The 22,280-nt window shown below is 51.7% G+C and overlaps 1 protein-coding gene across 4 annotated transcripts in view; it reads right to left on the minus strand.

The window, feature by feature from the left end:
• Positions 1–3,521: 3,521 nt before the first annotated feature.
• PAX5 (paired box 5) overlaps positions 3,522–22,280 on the minus strand; it is a 195,319-nt gene continuing 176,560 nt past the window's right edge. For all 4 annotated transcript variants that reach the window (XM_077912552.1, XM_077912554.1, XM_077912553.1 and 1 more), the window contains 2 exons: positions 16,941–17,027; positions 3,522–10,632 (listed from right to left, as the gene is read on the minus strand). In XM_077912552.1, the coding sequence (XP_077768678.1) occupies positions 10,556–10,632; positions 16,941–17,027 (164 nt within the window). In that variant the 3' untranslated portion in view covers positions 3,522–10,555. The remainder of the gene's footprint in view (positions 10,633–16,940; positions 17,028–22,280) is intronic.

Below are 22,280 nucleotides of genomic sequence, written 5' to 3' on the forward strand. Positions count from 1 at the left end.
CCATTTATAGAAACTACTACTTAGCATTTTTGGAACTTGTTATCCTATTCAGCAGAGTCTAAGTCAGGAGGCTTTGAACTCGGACAATTACTGCTCTTGATTAACAACAAGAACTGATGAGTTGGCCTTTCCAGTGTGCTAAGCAAACTCAGCCAAGCAGAAAATATCACTGAAGGGGAAACAATGGGAAGTGATTTTCTTGGTTACATTACGAGCCGTCGTGATATTTACACATGTTTGTAGATAATGTGGGAAACTCTGCTGCTTGTGTGCCCTTCCTGATGACACTGCTGGGCTTGAAACACCATGTTCCCCACTTGACCTGGGCTGTAGATGTCATCTTGGGACTGCAGGCAGCCAGCCTAGTGGAAAAACCGCAGACCTGGCATGGGCAGGCGTGGGTGTAGGGTCCCTGAACCCCCCCTTCGGAGTCCCTGCTCCTCCAGGCGTCCCTGGGGCCAGCACCAGCCTGGGCCCTCCTCCTATTGTCACACAGTCCAGCAGCAGCATAGAACAGTGTCCATTTCCTCATACCCTCACCAGAACTGGGTATTTTAAAAAGAGATCTTTGTGAAACTGATTTGTGTTGTTCTTAATCTCAGATTACACATGTACTCCTGTTTTGCATGTCTTCATGTGTGAGTGGTCTATGCATGTTCTTTATCTATTTTGCTACTGAGGATAGTAGTATTTTTCATATAATTGCACACGAAATTTTTGTATATTAAGGGCAATGCATCTCTTCATGTTTCATAGTTTTATTTTTCCAAGTTACTTGTCCTTTTATTGTACATTTAAAGTTAAAAAAAATTAAGTAGTCAAAATTCTATCTTTTCCTTTGAGGTTTTTCCATCTTTTTTAAAAAATAAATTTATTTTTTATTGGTGTTCAATTTGTGAACGTTTTTCCATCTTTTTAAGCTTACAAAGTCACATTCCATTTGGAGGTTCAAGATATATTCATCTGTGAACCCCACTAGTTTTATTTTAAAAATTTAAAAAGCAACTGTTTAGGAGGATCTGGCTGGCTCAGTTGGTAGAGCATGCGACTCTTGATCTCAGGGTTGTGAGTTCAAGCCCCACGTTGGGCACAGAGCCCACTTGAAAGAAAAAAAAATAACTGTTTAATCCACCAGGGGCTTATTTGAGTGACGATGTGAGGTAAAGATCTTCCTGGGACTTTGTAGGTTCCTTGATGGTTCATTTCTGCATTTTACCTTTGTCTCATTGCTTTGTCTCATTTATTTCTCACAGTTCTGGAGGCTGGGAGTCCAAGATTAAGGCCTCGACAGATTTGGTATCTAGCAAAGGCTTGTTTCCTATGTCCTCATGTGGTGGAAGGGATGAGGGAAATCTCCAGGGTCTCTTTTATAAGGGCACTAATCCCACTCATGAGGGCACCACCCTCACGACCCAATCACTTCCCGAAGTATTCTCCTACCAATATCATCACACTGGGGATTAAGTTTTAATATATGAATTTCACCAGAACACAAACATTCAGTTTATAGAAACCCTCCTCCTGCATTTAGTACTGAGTCTGGCTCAGAGAAGATTTCAATTAGAGTTTGACCTTTGAATGTAAAATTTTGGCTTTTTTTTTTTAAGATTTTATTTATTTATTCGTGAAAGACACAGAGAGGCAGAGACACAGGCAGAGGGAGAAGCAGGCTCCACGTGGGGAGCCCAATGCGGGACTCGATCCTGGGACTCCAGGATCATGCCCCGGGCCCAAGACAGGCACTAAACCGCTGAGCCACCCAGGGATCCCCAAATTTTGGCTTCTTAACAGCTGAGAAAATATCTTGGCAAAACTCACATCGGTCATTTGGAAAAAATTTCCCACAATGCATGTATTCCTCACAAGACCTCTGAAATGAATGTTCTGAGGTTTATACCCATCGTACAGATGAAAACACCAAGGTTCCTAGAAGTTGAGAGACTGCTTACATCAGCAGACTGACCGCCAAGATCTGGAGCTGAGACCCAGCGCAGGCTCTTCAGAACCTTTATCCTTCTGCCTTTTCCACAGCCTCGGTGCAGCCGCATCCCTCCTTGGGTCACCGCTGGATGCAGCACCTAGCATGGGGCCTGGCTCCACTGGGAGTTTGAGTAACAGATGGGCCTAAGGCTAGAGTCTCACGGCAGACATCAGGCACCCCATCCTCGTCTTTGTGGTGGTCGCTGAGGTCAGAGGTGCTGCTGGACGCTGCTTGAGCATACTTCTACCGTCCTCACTGGAGGCCTTGCCATGGCCTCCATTCTGCCATCATGTGGGGGCTGCACATGCCCGGGCTACTGCAGATACTGGTGCCCCCCACCCGAGGACGGCAGGCTTGAGGCCGCTGTCCCAGGGGAGCTGGGAACGAGGGCTGTAGCATCAGGGACAGCGGAGCCCACTCTGCCTCATCAGAGGGTCCAATTTTCAGTTCCAAATGCTGCCACTTCTCTTTGAAGCTCTTGCCCCTAAGCTGTGAGTGGTGGGAAGAAAGGCGCTGGGCCAGTGCTCCGCTGCCCCAGCATGTCTCTCTCCCTCAGGAATCACCTTCGTCACCATCCATTGCCAAAACGAATGGAGGCTGCACAGCCGGCTTTATTAAATATGAATGAGTCGCAGCCCACGGCCCCCACGCGGTCACTCGCCCACTCCATCTCTGGCAATTACTGCGTCGCACACACTGTGCCAAGGGGCGCAGCGGTCCCTGCCTGCCCTTGCAGACTGACACCGCCCAGCAGGGGCAGGGCTCGGGTCTGCAACTGCTCCTGATGAAAAGCCGCTCCTGGGCTCCCATGCAGTCAAAATGCTTTGCTCTGAAGGTGTAGAGACAGGGCGCCTTCCACAGAAGGATCATGGATTCTTGGGCTCGGAGGCTGGCTTTGGAGGCCAAGACAAGGTCTCCTGGTATGATGGGCTCCTAAGCTGTCTGCATGTTACAGGTGTATGGGTAATACCCAGACATTTTTTATTTCAGGCAGTTTTAAGACCCGGGTTAAGAGCATGTGTGCACACATACAACATTACTGAGCACACATCCAAAGCATGTTAATGTTACCCTCCCAAGAACCTACTAGATTGTGGGTTTCATGTCCCTGGGGTCCTTGTTAGCTCTGTTCACTGCTGTGTGTCCCCAGGGCTGGGGACAGAGTAGATGCTCAAACACTGTTTGTTGAATGAGTAAATGAGATGGATGTTACTGACCATTTTGGAGCTAATGAAGTTGAGTCACAGTCCCCACCAAGGTTCTCCAACTATTATCACAGCTGGGTGTCCAATCCAGGGTGGGGCTCCACCCTGCCCAGTAGGCTGCCAGGGTGCCCAGCAGGCTCCCCTCCTGCTCTGCCCAGGCCATGGTCCAATACCACACCGCGCTGCTGTAGTTGCATGGACCCAGCGCCATCAGCAGAGCCAATGAAATTCCCCATGCCCCATGTGGCTTTGCCAAAGTTGTCAAAAATCATCTATGAAGTTGTAAAAACAAATGAAATCAAGTTCTTTTTCTGAACTTAAAAAATTACTTTTATTTTAGGAACCAATAAAATTATGGCAAATATTTACAAATAATTATCTCACATAAAGGTTACATAAAATCAATTCTTCACAAGTAACAGTCACTCATGAAAAGACACACAGATATTAAAACTACGCCAATCTTATTGCAAGTTTCTCCAACTAATCTAAAATAAAAGTGTTGCAGTCAACCATTTAACTTAGAATAAAACCACAAATTTCAGGTTTGACGAGAAAAAAAGGTAAAAATTCAACCAAAATCCCACCCCTGTTTTCTCCCGATCCCACCCCCGGCCCCTGCCCTCCTCCCAACAAAAGAAAAATATGTCCGACATCTTTGGCAAATTGGCACTGCTGTAATTACATTCAAATATTATTACACACAAAAGCAACACACGTCACTAAGAAAAAAAACCACCAATATTTCAAGTCAGTTATTTTCTACTAGAAAAAAAGAATACAAAACATACACATTTTTAAGAAGCATTTTTTTTTCAATCTGTTGGAGACAGATCATCTCCCACTTTCAAAGGCAATTCAATTGTGGTTTTTTTTGTCATTTTTTTGTACTTTTTTTTTTTTTTTTTTTTTTTACAAGTAAGCGTCTATGCAGGCATCACAAACTTTGGCGGATACAGTAGATATGTATTTCTTTGATGCTGGAAGGTCAGTCCCTAAGACAAAGTCAAATGTCTCAAAGAATGAGAAGCTAAATCCATGTGTCTTCCTGGCAAAGAGTTCCACTTGCAATGTAATCTGCATTTATTTCTATAAATACTCAATGTCCAAAGGCCACTAGAGGGTGAAGAACCAGGACAGCATCTTCCAGCAAGAGTCAGGGCAAAACCCAGGTCAAATTTCCACCCTCGGCCCAGACTTGGAGGCTCAGCAGTGGGGGCCAACGAGGGGGCCCTCACTGCCCAGTATCCCCCACACTGAGCTGGTGGTGCCGGGCCAAGGGATGGCCCTGCCTCTTCCTGAGCCCCATCATGGGCTGCTGCCAGGTCTGCTCACCATCTCTGACCAGAGGCGAGGAGAGCAGGCAAGAATTGGCATGAGGAGACTCAGCACGATCTCTGAGTTTCAAGTATGTCTGAGGTGCAGGGGTGCGCATGTGGGAATGCATGTACACACAGGCGCACATATGGAGGGCAAGGCCTGATCCGGAGGCTCGGAGTTCTGCAGGGGCATTTCAAAAAGACTCAAGACTTATTTATTTTTAGCTTTATAGCAATTAATTGGCTATCGATTGGTTGGAATGTTCAACTCTCCATTTCCTCAAATACAATAAAATAGTTTCATTAAAATGTATTCATGCTTGAAAATAAGGGAGCCATTAAGTGGTTTCCTTTCTGTTCCACTCCAAGGGAAATGCACCGTTTGTAAATCAAAAATCCATCATCCAAAATCACTTGTTCTTAATGGTGCCTTTAGAGATGATGAGGGACGTGGCCTTATGCGTGGTGATTTTGGGGATGAGGGTGGCCTGGTGGCCATAGTTGCAGGACTGGGTGGGCCCGAGCTTGGGGCGGGTGCTCAGCTTGACCTCCTCCAGGCAGGCCTTAGATCAGGCAAGGGGGCACTAACTCCGATCTGCCCCGCCCCCTGCTGTTTCACATGCTCCCTTCCCCAGCTATGCTCAGAGCTGTCTAGAGCTGAAATCAGGTGGGATTCCTGCCCGCCTTGTCCCACTCACAGGCCAAGTATGCTACCTGAGACCAACTCCATTTTAGAATTCATTAAGATTTCCTCCATAAATAGATAAACAGCTGCGTTTTCTCCTTGTGCTGCTTTGGGGTCTAAGATGTTGGAAGGAGACTATCTAGACTTACTGCGTGGTGGTTACATTTACCCCCAACTCAGCCATGGACTAAATGGACCCCTGGAAATACATGCACTGCAGCTTAGATCGGCAGGGACAAGATCCTGAGGTCTCCTTGGATCCTGGGGTGGGTGGTGGGTGGGGGGGTCCGGGAACGGAACCCCAGTGTCGAGAAATCACAGCGAATGAAAGAAAGTCTGGTGCCTGGCTGCTCCTGGCAAGCCGCCCACGTCGAGAAGCAGGCCAGGGACTCACTTCCAGCCCTCCGCAGCAGCCCCTGGGGACCTGGCCGCCACTCTGGAGGCGCAGCCACGAGCTGACATTGGGGAAGTTTGGATCAACACTGTGGCTCCGCCATGAATATGCAAGAGGGAATCCTGAGGTAAGGGGTCGTCAGAGGGCCAGGGGCTGAAGGGGCTGCTGGGAGGTGGGGCAGACTGCCGGCTAGGAGTCATGGCCTGACTGTCCAACTTTCCGATAATGTTTTGTTACCTTTTAAGAAATGCACTTGCCTTGGACCTCTCCGAGGCCAAAAGAACTAAAGGAATAAATTCTCCGGGAGCACTGACGTGCGTGCCTGGAAACCATCAGAGGCAGGCCCCTAGATGGGTGACAAGGCCATGGTTGCAAAGCCAGCTTCTTAGCTGGGGCCACCCGGGAGCTGGTGTTGCCCAGAGTGCTGAGGGATCCACCCACTTCAGCCTGGGCCTGGCTTCTCCAGGGGCCTGGATTTGTCTCTACCCTCCGGGCAGCTGTGTCTCAGACATATCTTGTTTCTAGGTATTTGTCAGGAGTGCTTGGTTTATTTTTGAGATTTGCTCCCCATGGCTTGGAGCTAAATTCTAGCTGAAATGTCATCCAGAAGAGGGGTAGCTGGTGCCAGAGGCTGCCAAAGGCAGGGCAATTGCTCTGGGATACGACTTCTCATAAAGGGATTTCAACCTTCAGTGCCCTGTGGCCACATCTGGGGCACTTTCCCACACATATGAAAGACCCCAGCGGCAAGGCACTGACCTCCTCTCGAAGCCAATAGTCCCTCCACCCCCACCACCCCCAAACTGTTCTATCCCATCCACTTCAAAGCCCAAATGGTCTGCAAGAGCCCGGGGTGAGGAGGGAGGGGGTAAGGACTGGGGATGCTTGTCCCTGACAGTGACTGCCTAAAACCTGAAGCCCATCCCTCTCTGGGTTCCCATCTCCCCCAGATCTTCAATGAAGAGCAAGGACGTGAAGGAGAAAGGGAGCACTGGACAAAAGTTGGGAGTTATGTGCTAGTGGTTGGTGGGTCAAATCTGGCCCACAAATGTAGGTTTTTGGCTGGAAGAGCATTTTAAAAGCTTTCACATTTGAATGCTGTTGGTTGGGGCAAGCCCTCTGGTTGCCTCTGGCCCGGCCTGAGCGACAAGATTACTCCGTCTGAACCTGGGAAGCAGCAGTTCAGGGCCCTTGAGATTGCGATCTGTGTTTCCCAGGCCTGTGGCTGCTCTGAGGGCCCTGCTGGGGGACTCCTACGTGTTGTCACAAACAGGGCTGATGTCTGAACCCCAGTGAGGGGACATCTCATAACCCTGGAATCTTAGACCCTGGGAGTTGGAGGCGGGCCCGTGTCTAGGCTCTGCCAGGGCTAATGGTGTGGTCTGATCCCCTTGGAGGCTCAGGACCCAGCAGGGAAGAAGTGTGGATAAAACCTCAGAGGCACTGATATGAATGCATCTGGGCAAAGACTTTGCAGGTTTGGTGTTAATGAGAATCAAGGTAGACTGGCAATGCCACCAAGCCCCAGGCTATTTGGTCAGGGCAGCCTCTGGGTCCCTGTTCTTTTTTTCCTCCTTGTGGGTCTAGGGGGTTTCTAGGGGATTGAAGCGTTTGTCTAAGCCACATGCTCTCATGACAAGAGCACAATTCTGTGGAGAGAGAATGGGGCCCAGAGATCTGAGAATTCACTTTACCTCTCTCTTGCCATGCAAACCCCAAATCTCAGTTTTACCATCTGTAGAATAGGCATTGTGGTCTTTGCCCCAGGGAATGGTCAAGGATTGCAAAGCACCATACAAATGTGAGTTATGAAAGGGCTAACCCTACCTAAGGCGCCTTGGAAAAGGGAGATTGGATTTGATATGTCATCAGATTTTTCAAGGCTGGAGCTAGACTAATGATATGAAGCTTTTTCATAAAATCCACAAGGTCCTTTCCAAAAGTCAGAGCTGGAACATAGGGCTGAAAGCCCATGGAGGAGTGCCCCAGGCCTCCAGCCACAATGTTCGTGAAAGCTCTGGCCTTGTGTTTTCCATTCAGAATTCTCTGGCATTTACTCAACGGCTTGTGTCCTTTGGAACCTTTCTCTCCAAGCTCCCAGGCATTCCACTGGGCAGTGTGTGTACCCTGAGCTGGAGAGAGCAGGTACATGTGTGAGAACATGCGTGTACATCCATGTGCTCTTGTGCTTCTTCCTGGCAGCCCAGGAATCAAGTGGTTGTCTAATAAATACAAATGCAATCTGAAGACCAGCAGAGCCTCGGGGGAGAGAGGAGAGGTATGGGGGGACCTCATCACAGGGCAAGAGAAGGAACAGAATGGAGCCGGCTGGGCTTTGATGAGGAAGGACAGTGTGTGCTTTAGGCAGTTGGTTCAGGAAAGGCTGACCTCCCAATATCCTGAGACCACAAGGAGGGATGAGGACCAAAGATGTGGGTGCAAGAGGCCAAGAGCCTGTGCTTCAGACTCCTGAGCCAACCATTTCCTGTGGAAGGGAAGGAGGGCGGGAAGGAGGAAAGGAGAGGCCAGATGACATTCCTTCTCCTACCTTGCCTGGCAGGTGGAGGCTGGAGCTGGTTCATCCTGTTCCTGAAGGTGGGCTCTGCCCCCAGCTGCCTCTCTTCTTTGCCCAGCAGGTTCCAAGGAGGTGGGTGTGCCTATGGTGAGCCCACTGGCTCCACCTCTGCCCTGGGTGCCTGGGCTTTCTTGGCAGTTCTAACAGCCCAGAACACTCTATCTGTGGCAGTGGGCCCAGAACGATCTCCCACTGCCCTCACTGTCAACTTCCCTCCCCAGGGATGGAAGGATGATCACCTTGTGCCAGGGGTTGGGGGGTTGAATCCCAGCCCTACCTCTGCCAGTCACTGCCTGTGGCCTCCACCTTGGTAAGCTTGTTTCCTCTTCTCTTCCACCACCTTGTAGGAAGTTGGGGAGAAAACACTTGATAGTGGCCAGAGGATATCTGTTCTATTTCCCTGCATCATACTGGGCTTCCCCAAACTGGGCCTCAGTTTCCCCTGAGGGGAGCTGGGCTAGATCTTCCTCAAGGCTGATTCTCATCTCTTTGGGTGTTCTTATTTCCCATTTGGTCCAAATATTAGCAGGACTCAGATGCCCAACTCTTACGCTTGCTTATAAGTAGAGGACTTGCCCCAGATGACCCAGTCACAGCCCCAGCATCTGGGGAAAGAGGAAGCTGAGGAGAGAACTATAGGATGGCCCTGCAGGTGACCCTGCTGTACCAAAGCAGCGGAGACTCAGAGAGGTGAGGGTCTTGTCTGAGGTCCTACAGCAAGGAAATGGTGTGGCCAGGATAAGACCTCTCAGGGCCAATAGCCTCAAGTGCAGGCTCTGCTCTGCCCCAGCTCTTTGCCAACTTGGTGACATGTAGACATTGGGTATCCTGTCACATGAGATGGCAAAGTCCATTGTCATCACTGTAATTCAGCCCAGATTTGGACAGACCTCCACCTGGCTGCTTGGAGCTGGCAAGAGAGATTATTGAAGGAATTGAGGTCCCAGGCAAAGAGATAGTGGCTCCTGGAACCCCTATTTCAAAATCACTCCTAGTTCACACACCAGTTCCTCACTCTCCCAGAAGGCCTTCCTCTGTCCCCCACATTCTCCCAGGTAGTTTTTTCTGACCACTCCAGCCTACAGTGAGTTCTCCAAGCTCCCACTCCAGGCTCCAGGGGCCCTTGGCCATGGTGCTGACCATCACAACCCCCTGCATCAATAGGTATATACCCACTGTGCAGTTAGGCATCTGCTCCCACCCCAGCACCTCTAGTCCCAACTGCACACTGGGCTCCACAGGAATTGGGAGAGGCTGATCAGGAAGTTCTGGCTGACTGCTGTAGGGGTTTGTGGTCCTTGGTGCAAGAACTTCCTTTTTGTGAATTATTGTCTACATGGCAGGGACAGGCTTGCCCAGAATCCACTCTCTAGCATCCTGGAGGGTGGAAGAAATGTCCATGGTGGGTGTCCAATGTGATATGAGCCTGGGAACACCTCAGAAACACATCCCAGTTCAGTTCAGTGGTTCCAGGGGCTTGGGAGTCCTCGCCTTGGACTATGGTCTTCTGGGTCCTGCCCAGCCGCAGCACTGAGTCCACAATGCGGTCAGCACCTTGGACAGCATCTTACTTTAGAAAAGTAGCTGAGGAATCTCCCAGACAGTTCTTTGTTCTCTGAGTCCTTTGCTATGGAAGAAGAGCTGCTCACACTGCACTGGGCCCAGGAAAAATGGGAGTCAGGAAGCCAGGGCAACTCTCCAGTGTGTTTCTCCTGAGGAAGGGTCTCAGGGGGGAAGCGTGAAGCATAACCAGTCCAACAAGACTCCTAGTCCAGACGTTGAAGAAGTAGCAATGAGCAGGAGGCTGGGCCCTGAGGTGGGCATCCTTAGTCTCAAGGACAACTACAAGCCCACCTGTGGGGGGCAGCCAGGACAGAGGACAGAGGGAATGCTCTGCACACAGGTCTAAGATGTCCTGTGACATATCGGGAGTACTGGATGCATAATGGGGAGGCGGTCTGCCTCAGTTGGACCCTCAGGCCCACAAAAAAGCAAGAAGGTATTTACATGGGTGCTGTTGAAGTGACAAAAGCAAGCTCTCCTTCCCAGGCCTGGGGCAGGAAGACAGGTGGATGGTCAGACAGCTGGGGACTGGCAGGCTAGGCTGGGGCTACAGTTGTCTGCAGAATAGTCCGTTGCTTTGCAGAGACCCAGTTGCTGTTGGGAGCAGCTCGCTGATTGACTCTTAGAAACACACGCGTGTCTAGAAGTCTAACAGCCTTACCATAGAGCCCCAGAGTCCTTGGCAAGAAAAGGTTGGGAGGGAGTTTCAGGCGAGTGGGGATTGCTGGAGGATGGTCTCGCTGGGCCCCTCTGGCCATCTTCGGAGGGGCCGAGAGGCTACCGCCCTCAGTGATATGTGTGATAAGTGCTTGGCGCCCGCCTGGCTCCGAGGGTCAGTGCCGGTCGTAGGCAGTGGCGGCTGCTGGCGGGGCAGCTCCTCGGGCTGCGGCACTGTAATAGTACGGGGAGCCTGGGAGAGACAGAAGAGGACACAGAGGTTCCGGGGTGACCCTGTGCCCATAATCCCATACCTGGGGTCCCCTTTCCACTGGTGGCCCCCACCCTCTCCCCTTCCTCCCAGGCCACCAAGATTTCTGCCCCAGTCTGTGCCCCCAGTTGCAAACCTAATCAGGGTTGCTTCCTGCCAACAAGATTTCCAGGCCCCCTCACCACCCAGAGCTGGGGTGGGCGGACTGGGGCCTTCAGGTCAAATCCTCCCTGCTGCCTATTTTAGTAAATAATGTTTCACTGGAACTCAGCCTTGCCTGTGTGTTTCTGTGTTGTCTGTGGATGCTTTTATGCTACTATAGCAGAGCTGAATACTGCAACTGAGGCCACATGGCCTGCAAACCTAAAATATTTACTATCTAGCCCTTGACAGAACAAGTTTGCCAACTTGAGGATGAAAAGCCATCACTTCTTAGTCCACCCTGTGGATACTTTGTGACCTAGCTCTGCTGACCTCCCTGGACGTACCTCCCACAACCATCGCCTCCTACCCCATACGACTCGCATCCCACATTCCAGTGAAATCAAACTCTGCAGGTGTCTCAAATGCACCCTAGTGCTAATAGCAACTACCTCTGGATAAACATTTCTTTTGCCCCACACTGCTATGCCTTTCACATGTGTTGTCTCCTTTGCACCTCCTGGGCAGGTGAGGTAGGCCACTTCATCCTGCTGTCCTGCCTCTGTGCCTTCTTCTGCGCTCTGCTGCCTGAAGCCCCCTGCCCTGAGCACATGCTCCTTTGTGGCCTGGACCCTTGCTCCAATCACCTCTTTTACTGCTTCTTCCCCCTTCTATGGACAGAGAGCCCCACAAGGGCAGGGGCTGGGCTCTGCTCTTCTTGCCATAGGTCCTCAGGCCCCAGTCTGCAGCCGGGCACATGCCAGGTGCCCACAGCCAGGTTTGATGAGTAAATGAACAGCGCTGAGTAAACACACAGTAGCAGAGCCCTCTGCCCACTCACTCATTTATTTGCTGGCTCTACTGGAGACCGCAAGGGGCAATGATGCACAAACATCACAGACCAATGTCCAGTCAGCAGGGGGATGAGAGCTCTGAGAAAGAGTCAGGTTTTCTGGAGGATGGGGGTTGGGCTGGGTTTGGAGGGCAGGAAGATAGAGACATGGGGCGCCTGAGGTACGTGAGTCCCTGGGAGAAGGGTGAAGTGCAGCCCTGCTGCCTGTGACCTCCAGACAGAGCCAGTGTGAGGGCCAAACTGGGTTCCTCCCACTGTCTCAAGGCTTCATCCTGGGACTACCTGCTTTGGATGAGGCCTCCAGGAGGCCTACACTGGGCCCAAACTCCTCCCCAGTAGTAAAAGGGTCTGGGGGCGGTGCTGGGAGACCAGTGGGTTCTCAGAATCATGCAGGTTAGAGATGCGAGGCCACCACTGCCTCATCTTACAGGTGAGGAAACTAGGCTCAACAGACCAAAACCATGTGCCCAAAGCCACGGGGCCTCTGAGCGCCAGAGCCTGGCCTGCATTCAGGACTCTTCCCACCACAGTGCAGTTCACAGCCTGTCTACCCAATGCTGCAGGGCCCTGTCTACCCAAGGGGACAGTATAGGGGTCTTGGTAGCAATGGAGACTATGCATCTCTTGAGGTGGGAATAGTGAGCTGCTTAATTTCCCAGGGGAACAGACTCAGGTTTATTCTGAAGTCCCAGCCAAATTCAGACCAATCCTGGTGATTCTCCCGGATACCATAACTGAGCGCCAAGGCCTGGACTCTATCACTCTTGGTTGAGTGATCCCTTGAGTCTCAGTTTTCTCATCTATAAAAGGGGGTCACAATGGGGCTATTGAGAGGGCACCATGAGATAAAGATGTGAAAGTACTTTGGAAGTAGATATTTTTCTAAGCCACTTATAGCCAATCATTCTTTCAACTTCTAAAACAATTCCATCAGGCAGGAACTAGTATTGTCCCCATGTAGCAGATGAGGAAGCTGAGGTACGTAGCTTCCCCAAGATGATATAGCTGGTATGTATTCAAGAGGGCAGGACAGGGGAGGCACTTTAGCATGTGCCACCGGCCCTCGAAACCCAGTCCCAATGAACAGACATACTACTTCCTCCCTTTGTTTTCTCCCGAGAAGGCAGGATGGCTCAGGCAACAATGACAACAGAGGAGGAGCAGGAAATGTCTTGCCGTGCTATTCCAGAAGACACCAATTCCATGCCTAGGTGTTCACAGTGATGGCTTTTTCTGCTACCGCCTCTGTCACCTTCCAAGTTAGAGCCCTGACTCAGAGACACCTGTCAGCCAGCCTCCTCCACTCTCTCCCCTGGATGGGGACAGCATTAGGACAGTCACCCACAGAGAATCTGCAGTGCCAGCCCTGCATCCTGCCCTCAGATGAGACCAGGAGAGAATGTGTGTGCGTGCACGTGTGTTTGTGTGTGTGTGTGTCTTCAGTGGGGACATCCCTGCAGGCCTGGCATGGCACAGGAGTGGGAAAACCACAGGGGCTGCCCTCACAAAGGGGCCTCAAGGGGCCGCAAATGGAAGTGAGGCTCCTTGGCAGCTCCTGGCTCAGCCCTCTGAGTTCCCCACTGGCCACTTCTCACCCCCAGCTCTGACTCACTCCCTTTCCAAAGCCTAATCTCTTGCCAGCCCGTCCTGCAAAGTCAAAAATGCATTTACCATGAGAAATGAAGACATCGCCTTACAAAGTGCTCTTTCTGATGCCCATTCGACCTCCATCTAGAATAAACCTGTCCATTTCTTCTGTCATTTTCCCTCTCTAATTCACAGTGTTGTCAATTTGCTTTCTGACACAGTCATTCCAGGCTCCTGCTCACTGCCTAACCCACAGGCATACCCATTCTAATCCTGAGTGGCCACTGCTTTCTTCCCCACCCCCTGCCTCTGCGCCCTCCCGGCCTGGCTGGGCCTGTGGGTAACCTGCAGGCAGCCCCAGCACAGGAGGCACGGCCGGGAGGGGAGTCCTCCCGAGAAGTCAGTGTGCAGCTTCCCTAGAAGTGCTTCCCATCCTCGCGTTGGTGGTGTTGCTGTGAAGGGGGCTTCGACTAGGCTGGCCGAGGTGTGGGCAGTATGCGTGTGGGGGCGGGAGCACATGGAGGGGCTCCGTGCATGGAGGGTCTCACCTGTTTCCAAAGCTCCGACTGATCTAGCGGGAGCACCAAGCAGTCTCACAGCGGGTCTCCACACCCCTGGTACCTTCCCCAGAAATAATCAGTCTACATCTCTGGTTCAGTGGGATTCTTTCAGCTAAAGCCCCGAAAATGCTCTGGATAAAGGGCAGTCTGGTAGACGTGAATGGACCTGGAACTTATTTGCAAGACTATGGTAGAGTGAGCCTGGCAGCTCACTCATCTTCAGGAAAGTGGGATCACTGCTTATTCGGGACTGTGGGCCTCAAGAGAGCATCATATTCAGCTCCTGCTTGAACGAAGCTGCCAGTGGCAATTATCCTCATTTCACACCTGAGGCAACTGAGGCCCAGATTGGTGGATGACCTGACTATGATTCCCCAGGTTACAGACCTGGGAAGTGCAGGGGCCACTTCTCATGTTTGTAACTGCCCAACATGGTTTAAACTTTTCCTGTGTTTGCAAGATTTTCTGTGTATGAGGCCTGCCTCTTTGAACGAATTAATTCTCCCAGCTCCGCCTGCAGTTAGGGCACAGGTGTGTCACCTGGGCTCTGCCAATTAGAGTCTCTTGCATATGACTTTGTGAAGAAAGCAACATGAGGAAGTGGGTGGGCTGAGAGCCTCCATCTGCTGAGTGGATGGCAGAGGCATCCAGCTCTGGGTGGTGGCAGCGGAGAGCTCTCACGCACCCTCGCTGGAGCAGCAGCATAGAGCATAGAGCCAACTGGCAACAGCAGGAGGCCTAGAGCAGCCCTGGTGGTGTGGCTGGGTGTTGTTCCCAGCTGTGTGTCTCACACCTGTCTCTTTGGTCCTCCAGGAGATGCTGGAAGCCTGCAATATCCCTTAATAAATTGGTTTTCTGCTTAAACCAGCCAGAGTGGATTCTGTTGTTTGCAACTGCAAGTCTGACAGATAAATACAATAATCTGGCTTTCAAAAATTGATCAGAGCTGTTCTCATTACATACACGGTCTGAGTATTCAGGATCCTCTAGGCTTCTTACAGAGGGATGAAGCCTCTTTTCCTGGCTGTAGTACTATTCAGACTTAGTTGGCCAGGGAGAAGAGTACCACATCGTATACTGGTTATGAATATAGGCTCTGGGATTAGGGTAATCTGAGTTTGAGTCCTCATTCTGCAATCTCCTGCTGTGTGACCTCAGGTAAGTTAATGTCCTTTCCGAGTCTCACTGTTTTCATCTGTATAATATAGATAATAGCATGTGCTCTCTTGGGCTGTTGAAATGATAAAAAATAAGGTGACCCACATGACAAGTTTTGCCTAGTATCCACACAATTAGCAGGTAGTCATTTAGATGGACAGGGTTTGGGGACTTTCTCCTCTTCTCTATGTTGGCTCTAGCCCCTCTCAAGGCACTGAGCACCTCCCGGCACAGACACCCTCACCCGAGACTCCCTCACCTCCAGCGTGGAGGCTCCCTGAGACAGAGTCCACATCTTTCTCCTACGAGGCACACAGCCCATGCCTCACACCTGGGGATGTGAGCTGGCCTTCACTCCAGTGTGAGCAGTAAAGGCCTCAAATGCCACCATTTTCCACCTTCCCTTGCCATCTGCTTGGGTTCCAGACCCATCCCTCTGCCCCTACCTCTCTGAAAGATGCTGGTTCAGGGAGACCATGGTTAACCGTTGCCTCCCAAGAATGACAGCTGGGCCAACTCAGAGACCCAGGCCTCTCAGGGGGGTTATTTAAGGAAAAGCATTAGGTAAGTGGAGAGACATGGTTCAATACTTAGAATTTTTACCCAAACCAAAAAAGAAGTCTGAGACATCAGTCCACAGATCAGCCCCTCCAGACCAGCCCCATAAATAGTAATATTCTAGTCTTCTATAAAATGAAATCTGCAGGCATAGGGACCTGGAGTACTACCTGGCATTGTTCTTTACTGCACCCACTAGTCTTACATGACACATCAAAGTGCTCTGGGCAGCTTGAGGCAGCCCAAGGTCCAAGTGCATGGAAGAGTCTAGCCAGGAAGGGGTGGTGTCTATGTCACATGTCTGCCCTAGTCACCTAATCACAGTGGTGACCACATGGCCTCCTTCACAGACCCATGACCTGGCAACTTGAGTCTGAAGGGACCAGGTTCTTGCTTTTCTGATGAGGTCTGTTTCCCAGTCCTAAAGTAATTCAGGATCTAGGAATTAATATATTATTATTATTATTATTATTATTATTATTATTATTATTATTATTATTATAATACTTAGGCTGCCCTAGTTAAGCTGGACAAACCTGGGTGGTCTCTGAGACTTGTCCTGACCTGTGTAAGAATTCCTCAGCTGACTGCTGGGGCAGGATCCATGTTGCTGACTGCAGGCTCATTGGCTAGCTCTGCCCCCAGGTGGTAAGTGACATCTGTGAGCCTGGGCCCCTGCTTCATGCTCTAGAACCTTCAGCTCCCATTATTGCTCACCAGCTGGTTTCATGTAAGTTCATTTCAACACAACAAAAGGCTCTCCTTGGCCTTTTGAGGACTGAGTTAGCCCTACTTGGTCTTCAGAGTGGCCCAAATATCTTTGATGATGTACACAGATCAGGCTGGCCCCAGCAATGGATCATCTGCCAGCCTGAGGCCTGGGGAGAGGTTGGGTGCCAGCTGAGCTTGGAATGGCTTGACTTGGAAGGCCTTTAGCCGCTTGCAATCAATTTCCAAAAGGAGCTGGCTCTGTTGATGTCCATGGCAGACATCACTAATCAATCACTAAGCCTCTGAGTTCTGATCAAGACAGGTAACCACTACCAATCAATTCAGGTTGGCCTCCTTACTGCCTCTCAGGGATTTCTCCCTGGAATATTCAATGATCCTTAAGAAATATGTTACTCTCAGGCAAGCACATTTTCTACATTCTTACCATCCCTTCAATGCCTCTTTTTCTCTGTTTTCCTTCTCTGCCGTTTTGCCTTATCCACCAAAACCTCTGGGGAAGGGAGGAGGGCATGAGCAGGGCTGGAGTGGTGTTTACTGTCCGAAGCTCCCATCACAACTCTCAGATGGCAAATATATGAGGCAAGCTACCCACCCCCACTCAGGGCCCAGACCTCAGGCTGTCACAGGACCCGGCCCAAAGAGGGATTCTACTGGGGCAGCTGATGGCCCAGGAGCCCCACAGGGCCTCCACCAGTACTCACCAAGCAGCCCCGGGTTGGGGAACCTCCAGGAGTCGTTGTACGAGGGATACTGAGGGTGGCTGTAGGGGCTCCCGGAGAACTCACTCCCTGCATGTGGTGGGCGGGGAGAGAAACAGGAACCAAATGTCAGGTCAGGTTTGGAATATGCCAATGGCATTTGCCTCTTACATGAACTGCAGGCACTTTTCATAACCAATGAGGGCAAGTCTGGTCCACGTCCTTATCCAGTGGACGGCTAACACTGGCATTGTATTTCCCCCTGCAACATTTTTCTTAACGGTGGGAGTGAATACCAGCCTCTAACATATATACCACAAAACTACTACATGCCAGGTGTTCCCTGGGGTTACTGGACCATTTTACAGGTGAGAAAACTGATGCCCAGGGTCTCTCACAAAATGACCTTGACCCAAGTTCAAAGCTCCAGACTGCCTGGCTCTCAGCCCTGACGGAGGCACTCCAGCACCCCAGTGTGGTTTGAATTCCACTGCCCACATGTTTCCCACGTGGCTGTGGACTGAGAAGCCAAAGGTGACCTCTGCTCTAGTCTGGCCCTCTGTGTTGTGAATCCAGAGGTGTCTGCTCCCGGGGCCCTGGCCTAATGGGGAGGATGAGACAGAGGCTCAGGCCCCATGCCAGGAGAAAGCAGATGGCACTTTGCTGAGCTGAAGGGATGAGCCAAAGGGCTGGGGAGCACAGCAGAGGGAGTGGGTCAGGGCCTTCTAGGCATTGGGAAAGGGGCAGCTGTCACTGCTGGGGTTGCTGAAGCAGAAACCACAAGCTGTGCCAGGGTGGGCACAGCATCGGGGAAGGGGGACATAGTAGGACTTGGGAATGGCTCACTCTTGCCCAGCTGCTCCTGGGGCAGTGATTCTTGCATCTGGCACTGCCCTGTGCTCTTTCTTCAGCCTCAGGAGAGCCTGTTTACCACCAGCCAGTCATAGGAAAGGAAAATTCCTGCCCTCAAACCTTGCTGCCTGGGCTCTGTAGCAGGAAGGGCCCTGCCTGCCTCCTCTGAGTGGCTGGGATCCCCAGAGGGCACCGTTTGGGCCTGACTCAATGCCTGGCACCGGCTGCGTTGGTGGCTGGCTGTTGAGTGGCTTTTTAAGCCACTGGTTCCGGAGCATGTGGGCCCCTCCCTGGCCGTGGTGACAGGAGTTATACAGCCCCACGAGACCACCCTCAGCCCAGACATGCTTCCATGCATTCTCCAGGATGCTTGCTGAAGGGCCAAAGGGCAGGCGCCTCCAGAAGGACCAACCAGAAGTCAGGACCTGAAGCACTGCTCTCCCCCATTTCGTCCAGGCCCAGATGCAGGGTCTCTGGAAACCCACCAGGTAGGGCAGGAACAATGAAGGAAGCCGAAGGGCTGGCCTCCTCCCCATTCCTCCAGGCAGCCACTGGCAGAGCGTGTGCACACTCACACACACAGACACACACACGTGCTCCTCCTCAGGCCTCTCTGGGGGCCACTCCCAGCCTGACAGGCTGAGCCTTCCAATTCTCTGTTTTTTATGCCTCAGTGGTCAGGGTGTCAGGTTCCGGCGTAGGGAGGGAGAGCATGGTGACAGTGCCGGGCCGGGCCGTAGCAGCCCAGCCTCCACATATCCATCAGAGCCTCCTCCTCCTCCTAGGAGGCAGGGTGGGGGATCAGAGGGGACAGCCGCCCTCCCCTCAGGGCTCTGGGCTGCCCCATCAGAGGCACTTCCTGACAGCATTGTGCCTGGGCCCAGGGCTCTGCTGGCAAAAGCTGTCTCAGCTTCTCCATCTAGCAGCATCATGCTCATCTGCCAGGCTCAGCTCCAAGGCCACCTCTTCCGGGAAGCCTCCTTGATCTCCAGCCCCTGGAAGTGCTAGCCTTGGGTCCATTCAGCTGGAGTTAACTGTGTGTTACCCACCCTTCAGCCTCCACCACCACCACCCAGTCCCCAAATTGGCTAACATCTCTTTCTCTGGGAAGCCCCCACTTCAGGTGCACCCAGTTTCCCGCAGCATCACACAGCACCTACATGGGGGGTCTCCTGTGACATGGGAGTGTCTGCCCTGCAGGTCTGGGTGTGGTTCCTCTGTGCACCTCTGTGCCACCCCCCACAGTCCCCGGGTAATGCTGTGTCCACAGTGGATAGTCGGCATTCCACAAATCGCCGGTAGCTCACCTGCCTCTACCTGGTACATACTGCTCTTGCACAGCTGTTTGCATGGCTCTCTCCCTCACATCCTTCTAGGCTTTGCTCCAATTTCATCTCCAGACCACCAAATGTAAAATGGAAACTCCACCCCACCCCTCTTTCCTGCTATATTTTTTTTTCCATAGAACTGATGACAACCCAACATATCTTGTTTTTGTTGTGCTGTTCTTATTAATTTTGCCTCCTCCAGTACAATGGGGAGCAGGGAGTTTTGTCTGTCAAAGTCACGTCTCCCTCCCAGTGTCTAGTATAGGGCCTGGCATCTCGCTGGCCCTGAACGCTATTTGTTGAATGAATGAATGAGCAGGCACCCCACAATCAACCAGGGACACAGATGGTGGCTTCCACTACTTCTGCTATTAGTACTGAGAGCCAGGGGTGCATTGAGCACCGGCTGCATGCCAACCAGTTTATCTGATCCACTGCTGGGTTCCACTCACAACAACACTCTGCTCCTCGATGGATGATGTGAACCCCTGGAGACCCCCCTGCCTGGTGTGCTGAGTGGGGGGCTTCGTGGCCATCCTCAGCAAGCCCTGTCCCATGAGAAGCCCTGGGAGAGTGAGAATTCGGAGAAGAGGAGCTTCACCATCTTGGGGCATGAGGCTGACCCATGGGGGTGATCCGGCCACCTGCTGGACACTCTGGAATGTTCTCGGATGATCTGATGGACCACACAGAAAACTAGTGTAGGGAGCCCTCACCCCAGGGGATGTGGGGAGGCCAGGTCCTCAAATACCAAGGAAGCTGCCTGCCTTATAGACCTGGCTTCGCCTGCCCTTGTGGCTGGGAAGCAGCAGACTGCCTAGGATCAAGCCCACATGCTGCCACTCAACCCGGTGGTCTCCAGTCAGTTCGGCACAGAGACTGGGAACAAAATCTCTGGAGCCAGACTGCTGGGATTTAAATCCTGAGTCTGCCTCTTCTGAACTCTGTGACCTTCAGATCATTCAGCCTCTCCATGCCTCAGTATCCTCCGCAGTAAAGTAGGAGCAATTAATAGATGCCACTGCACGTGGTCATTGTAAAGACTGAATGGGTGATACACAGAGTGCCTGGTACACAGTGAATGCTAGCAAATGTCGGCCATGATGACAATGACCTGATACTGGTCACCAAGGCCTCCCCGGCATCCAGAATCTCATTTAACCCTCCTGACAACCCTATGAAGCACACAGGTGGGTGCAACTGTCTGCGTCTTCTGTGTGAGGAAATGGAGGCCCAGGAAGGTGGGGGGACTCTGAGGTTGGCCTCCTGCCCTCTGGTCCCAGACTCTCTGCCTATGTGACACTGCCTTCCCATCTTTGGCCTGTCTCTTTATTTTTTTTAAAGGCCATTCTTGTCAGCTGAGCTTGAATTTCACTTCTCAGGGGCCATGATCCTTTTAGCAGGGAAGGAGGCCCTGTCCTTGGGGGCTCAGTGGATCCCACCTGCTGCTGGCTTCTCTGGGTCTGGAGGCTCCAATAACCTATTTCATCTCTTCTGCTTAAAGTCACCACATTATGACATCCAAAGGACATTCACCTTCTTTCCTTCAAACCTTACAACAGCAGCTTAGAAAAATGAACCCTGTCCAACCAAGAGAAGGTCTGGAGAAAGCACTGGGTGGTACTTTCTGGAGTGCGGAAGAGCATGTGAGCCAGCAGAGACAGGATTTTGATATGCAGAGGGAGACAGGCACAAGAAAGGTCGGGGTGGGACTGGTCAGAGCGTGACGCCCTGCATGGCCAGGTCATCATGAGGCCCAGCAGAGGCAAGCCAGAACTGCGTGGGGCCAGAACATTATGCTTTTCTTCCAGTAGAGCTGGGACCCAGGGAAGACTAGGGAGCAGCAGAATCTGGAGGGCAGGCTGGAGAGGGTGAGCCTGTGGTCAGGGAAAACCAGCCAGGTGCCTGCTGCCATAGTCCAAGCAGATGGAACAAAAGCCTGGGAGACAGCATGGCCACAACAACCGCAGGCACAGAACGATGCTCTCCAGGGCGGAAAATGAAGTCCCCGGCTCAGGCTCATTGTTAGGACCCCCAGAAGTACAGCTAGCCTGCCTGAGACAAAGATCACACAATGAACACCTTCCCAGATGGCAGCTACACTTGTGGTAAGCAGAACTGCAATGTATAAACTTGTAGAACCTGCAACTAATGTAACATGTGTGTCAATTCACTCTCCTACAAAAATGAACTAAAAAATAAACACCTTCTCTTGGGCAGCCCGGGTGGCTCAGCAGTTTAGTGCCGCCTTCAGCCCAGGGCGTGATCCTGGAGACTGGGATCGAGTCCCACATCGGGCTCCCGGTGCATGGAGCCTGCTTCTCCCTCTGCCTGTGTCTCTGCCTCTGTGTGTGTGTGTGTCTCTCATGAATAAATAAATAATTTAAAAAAAAACACCTTCTCTTACCCCCACCCAGCACAAAGGACAGCATGGGCCCCTTGCGTCTTTCCACCACCCAATCCAGGCTTTTGGCATCTCTCAGAAAATACCAACTGCTTCAACTGGGAACCCTTTATCCATTAATAGAAAAGTTTCTGTGAGGTAGATTGGGGTGCCAGCTCATGCCCAGGTGTCTGTCACTCAGTGGACAGTGAGACCTCCATCTGGGAAGCACACAGCACCTGGGCCCTCCTTAGAGACAGCTCCTGGGCTGTCTGGACTTGGTCACATATAAGCCCCTAGGAACTCTCAGCAGCAAAACATGTCATGATCTTCTCCATCCCCAGCCTCCTGGGAAGGAGCAGTTCCAAGGGGGAAGCCAGGATTGGAGTGAGACCAGACTTGGAGTCAGCACTGCAGGTTGCCCCCTGCCCCCAAGATGCCATGGGAGCCGAAAGCAAAGAGGGATCAGGGAAGGTGTGTCCACAGATGAGGAAGGGTGGGCAAGGGTAGGCTCTGCACTCAGCCTTCTGCTTACTGGCTGTGTGGCCTTGGGTAAATGAACGTCTCTGGGCAGAGTCGCTTCATCTTGAATATGGGCCTACATCATGGGATTGGGGAAACAAGGTAATCTTACCAGAAGAAGAGAACTCTCCCCTCTCCACACACCCAGGACGCTAAGGTAGCAGAGAAGAGAGGGAGGAGGAAGGCCCTAGAAGGACTTTTACAGCTTTCACTGAGTTCTTGGATATGCAAAAGAAAGCCATCCAGGATTTAGAGACC

Source organism: Canis aureus, chromosome 10 (assembly GCF_053574225.1).
Source record: "Canis aureus isolate CA01 chromosome 10, VMU_Caureus_v.1.0, whole genome shotgun sequence".
Lineage (NCBI taxonomy): Eukaryota > Metazoa > Chordata > Mammalia > Carnivora > Canidae > Canis > Canis aureus.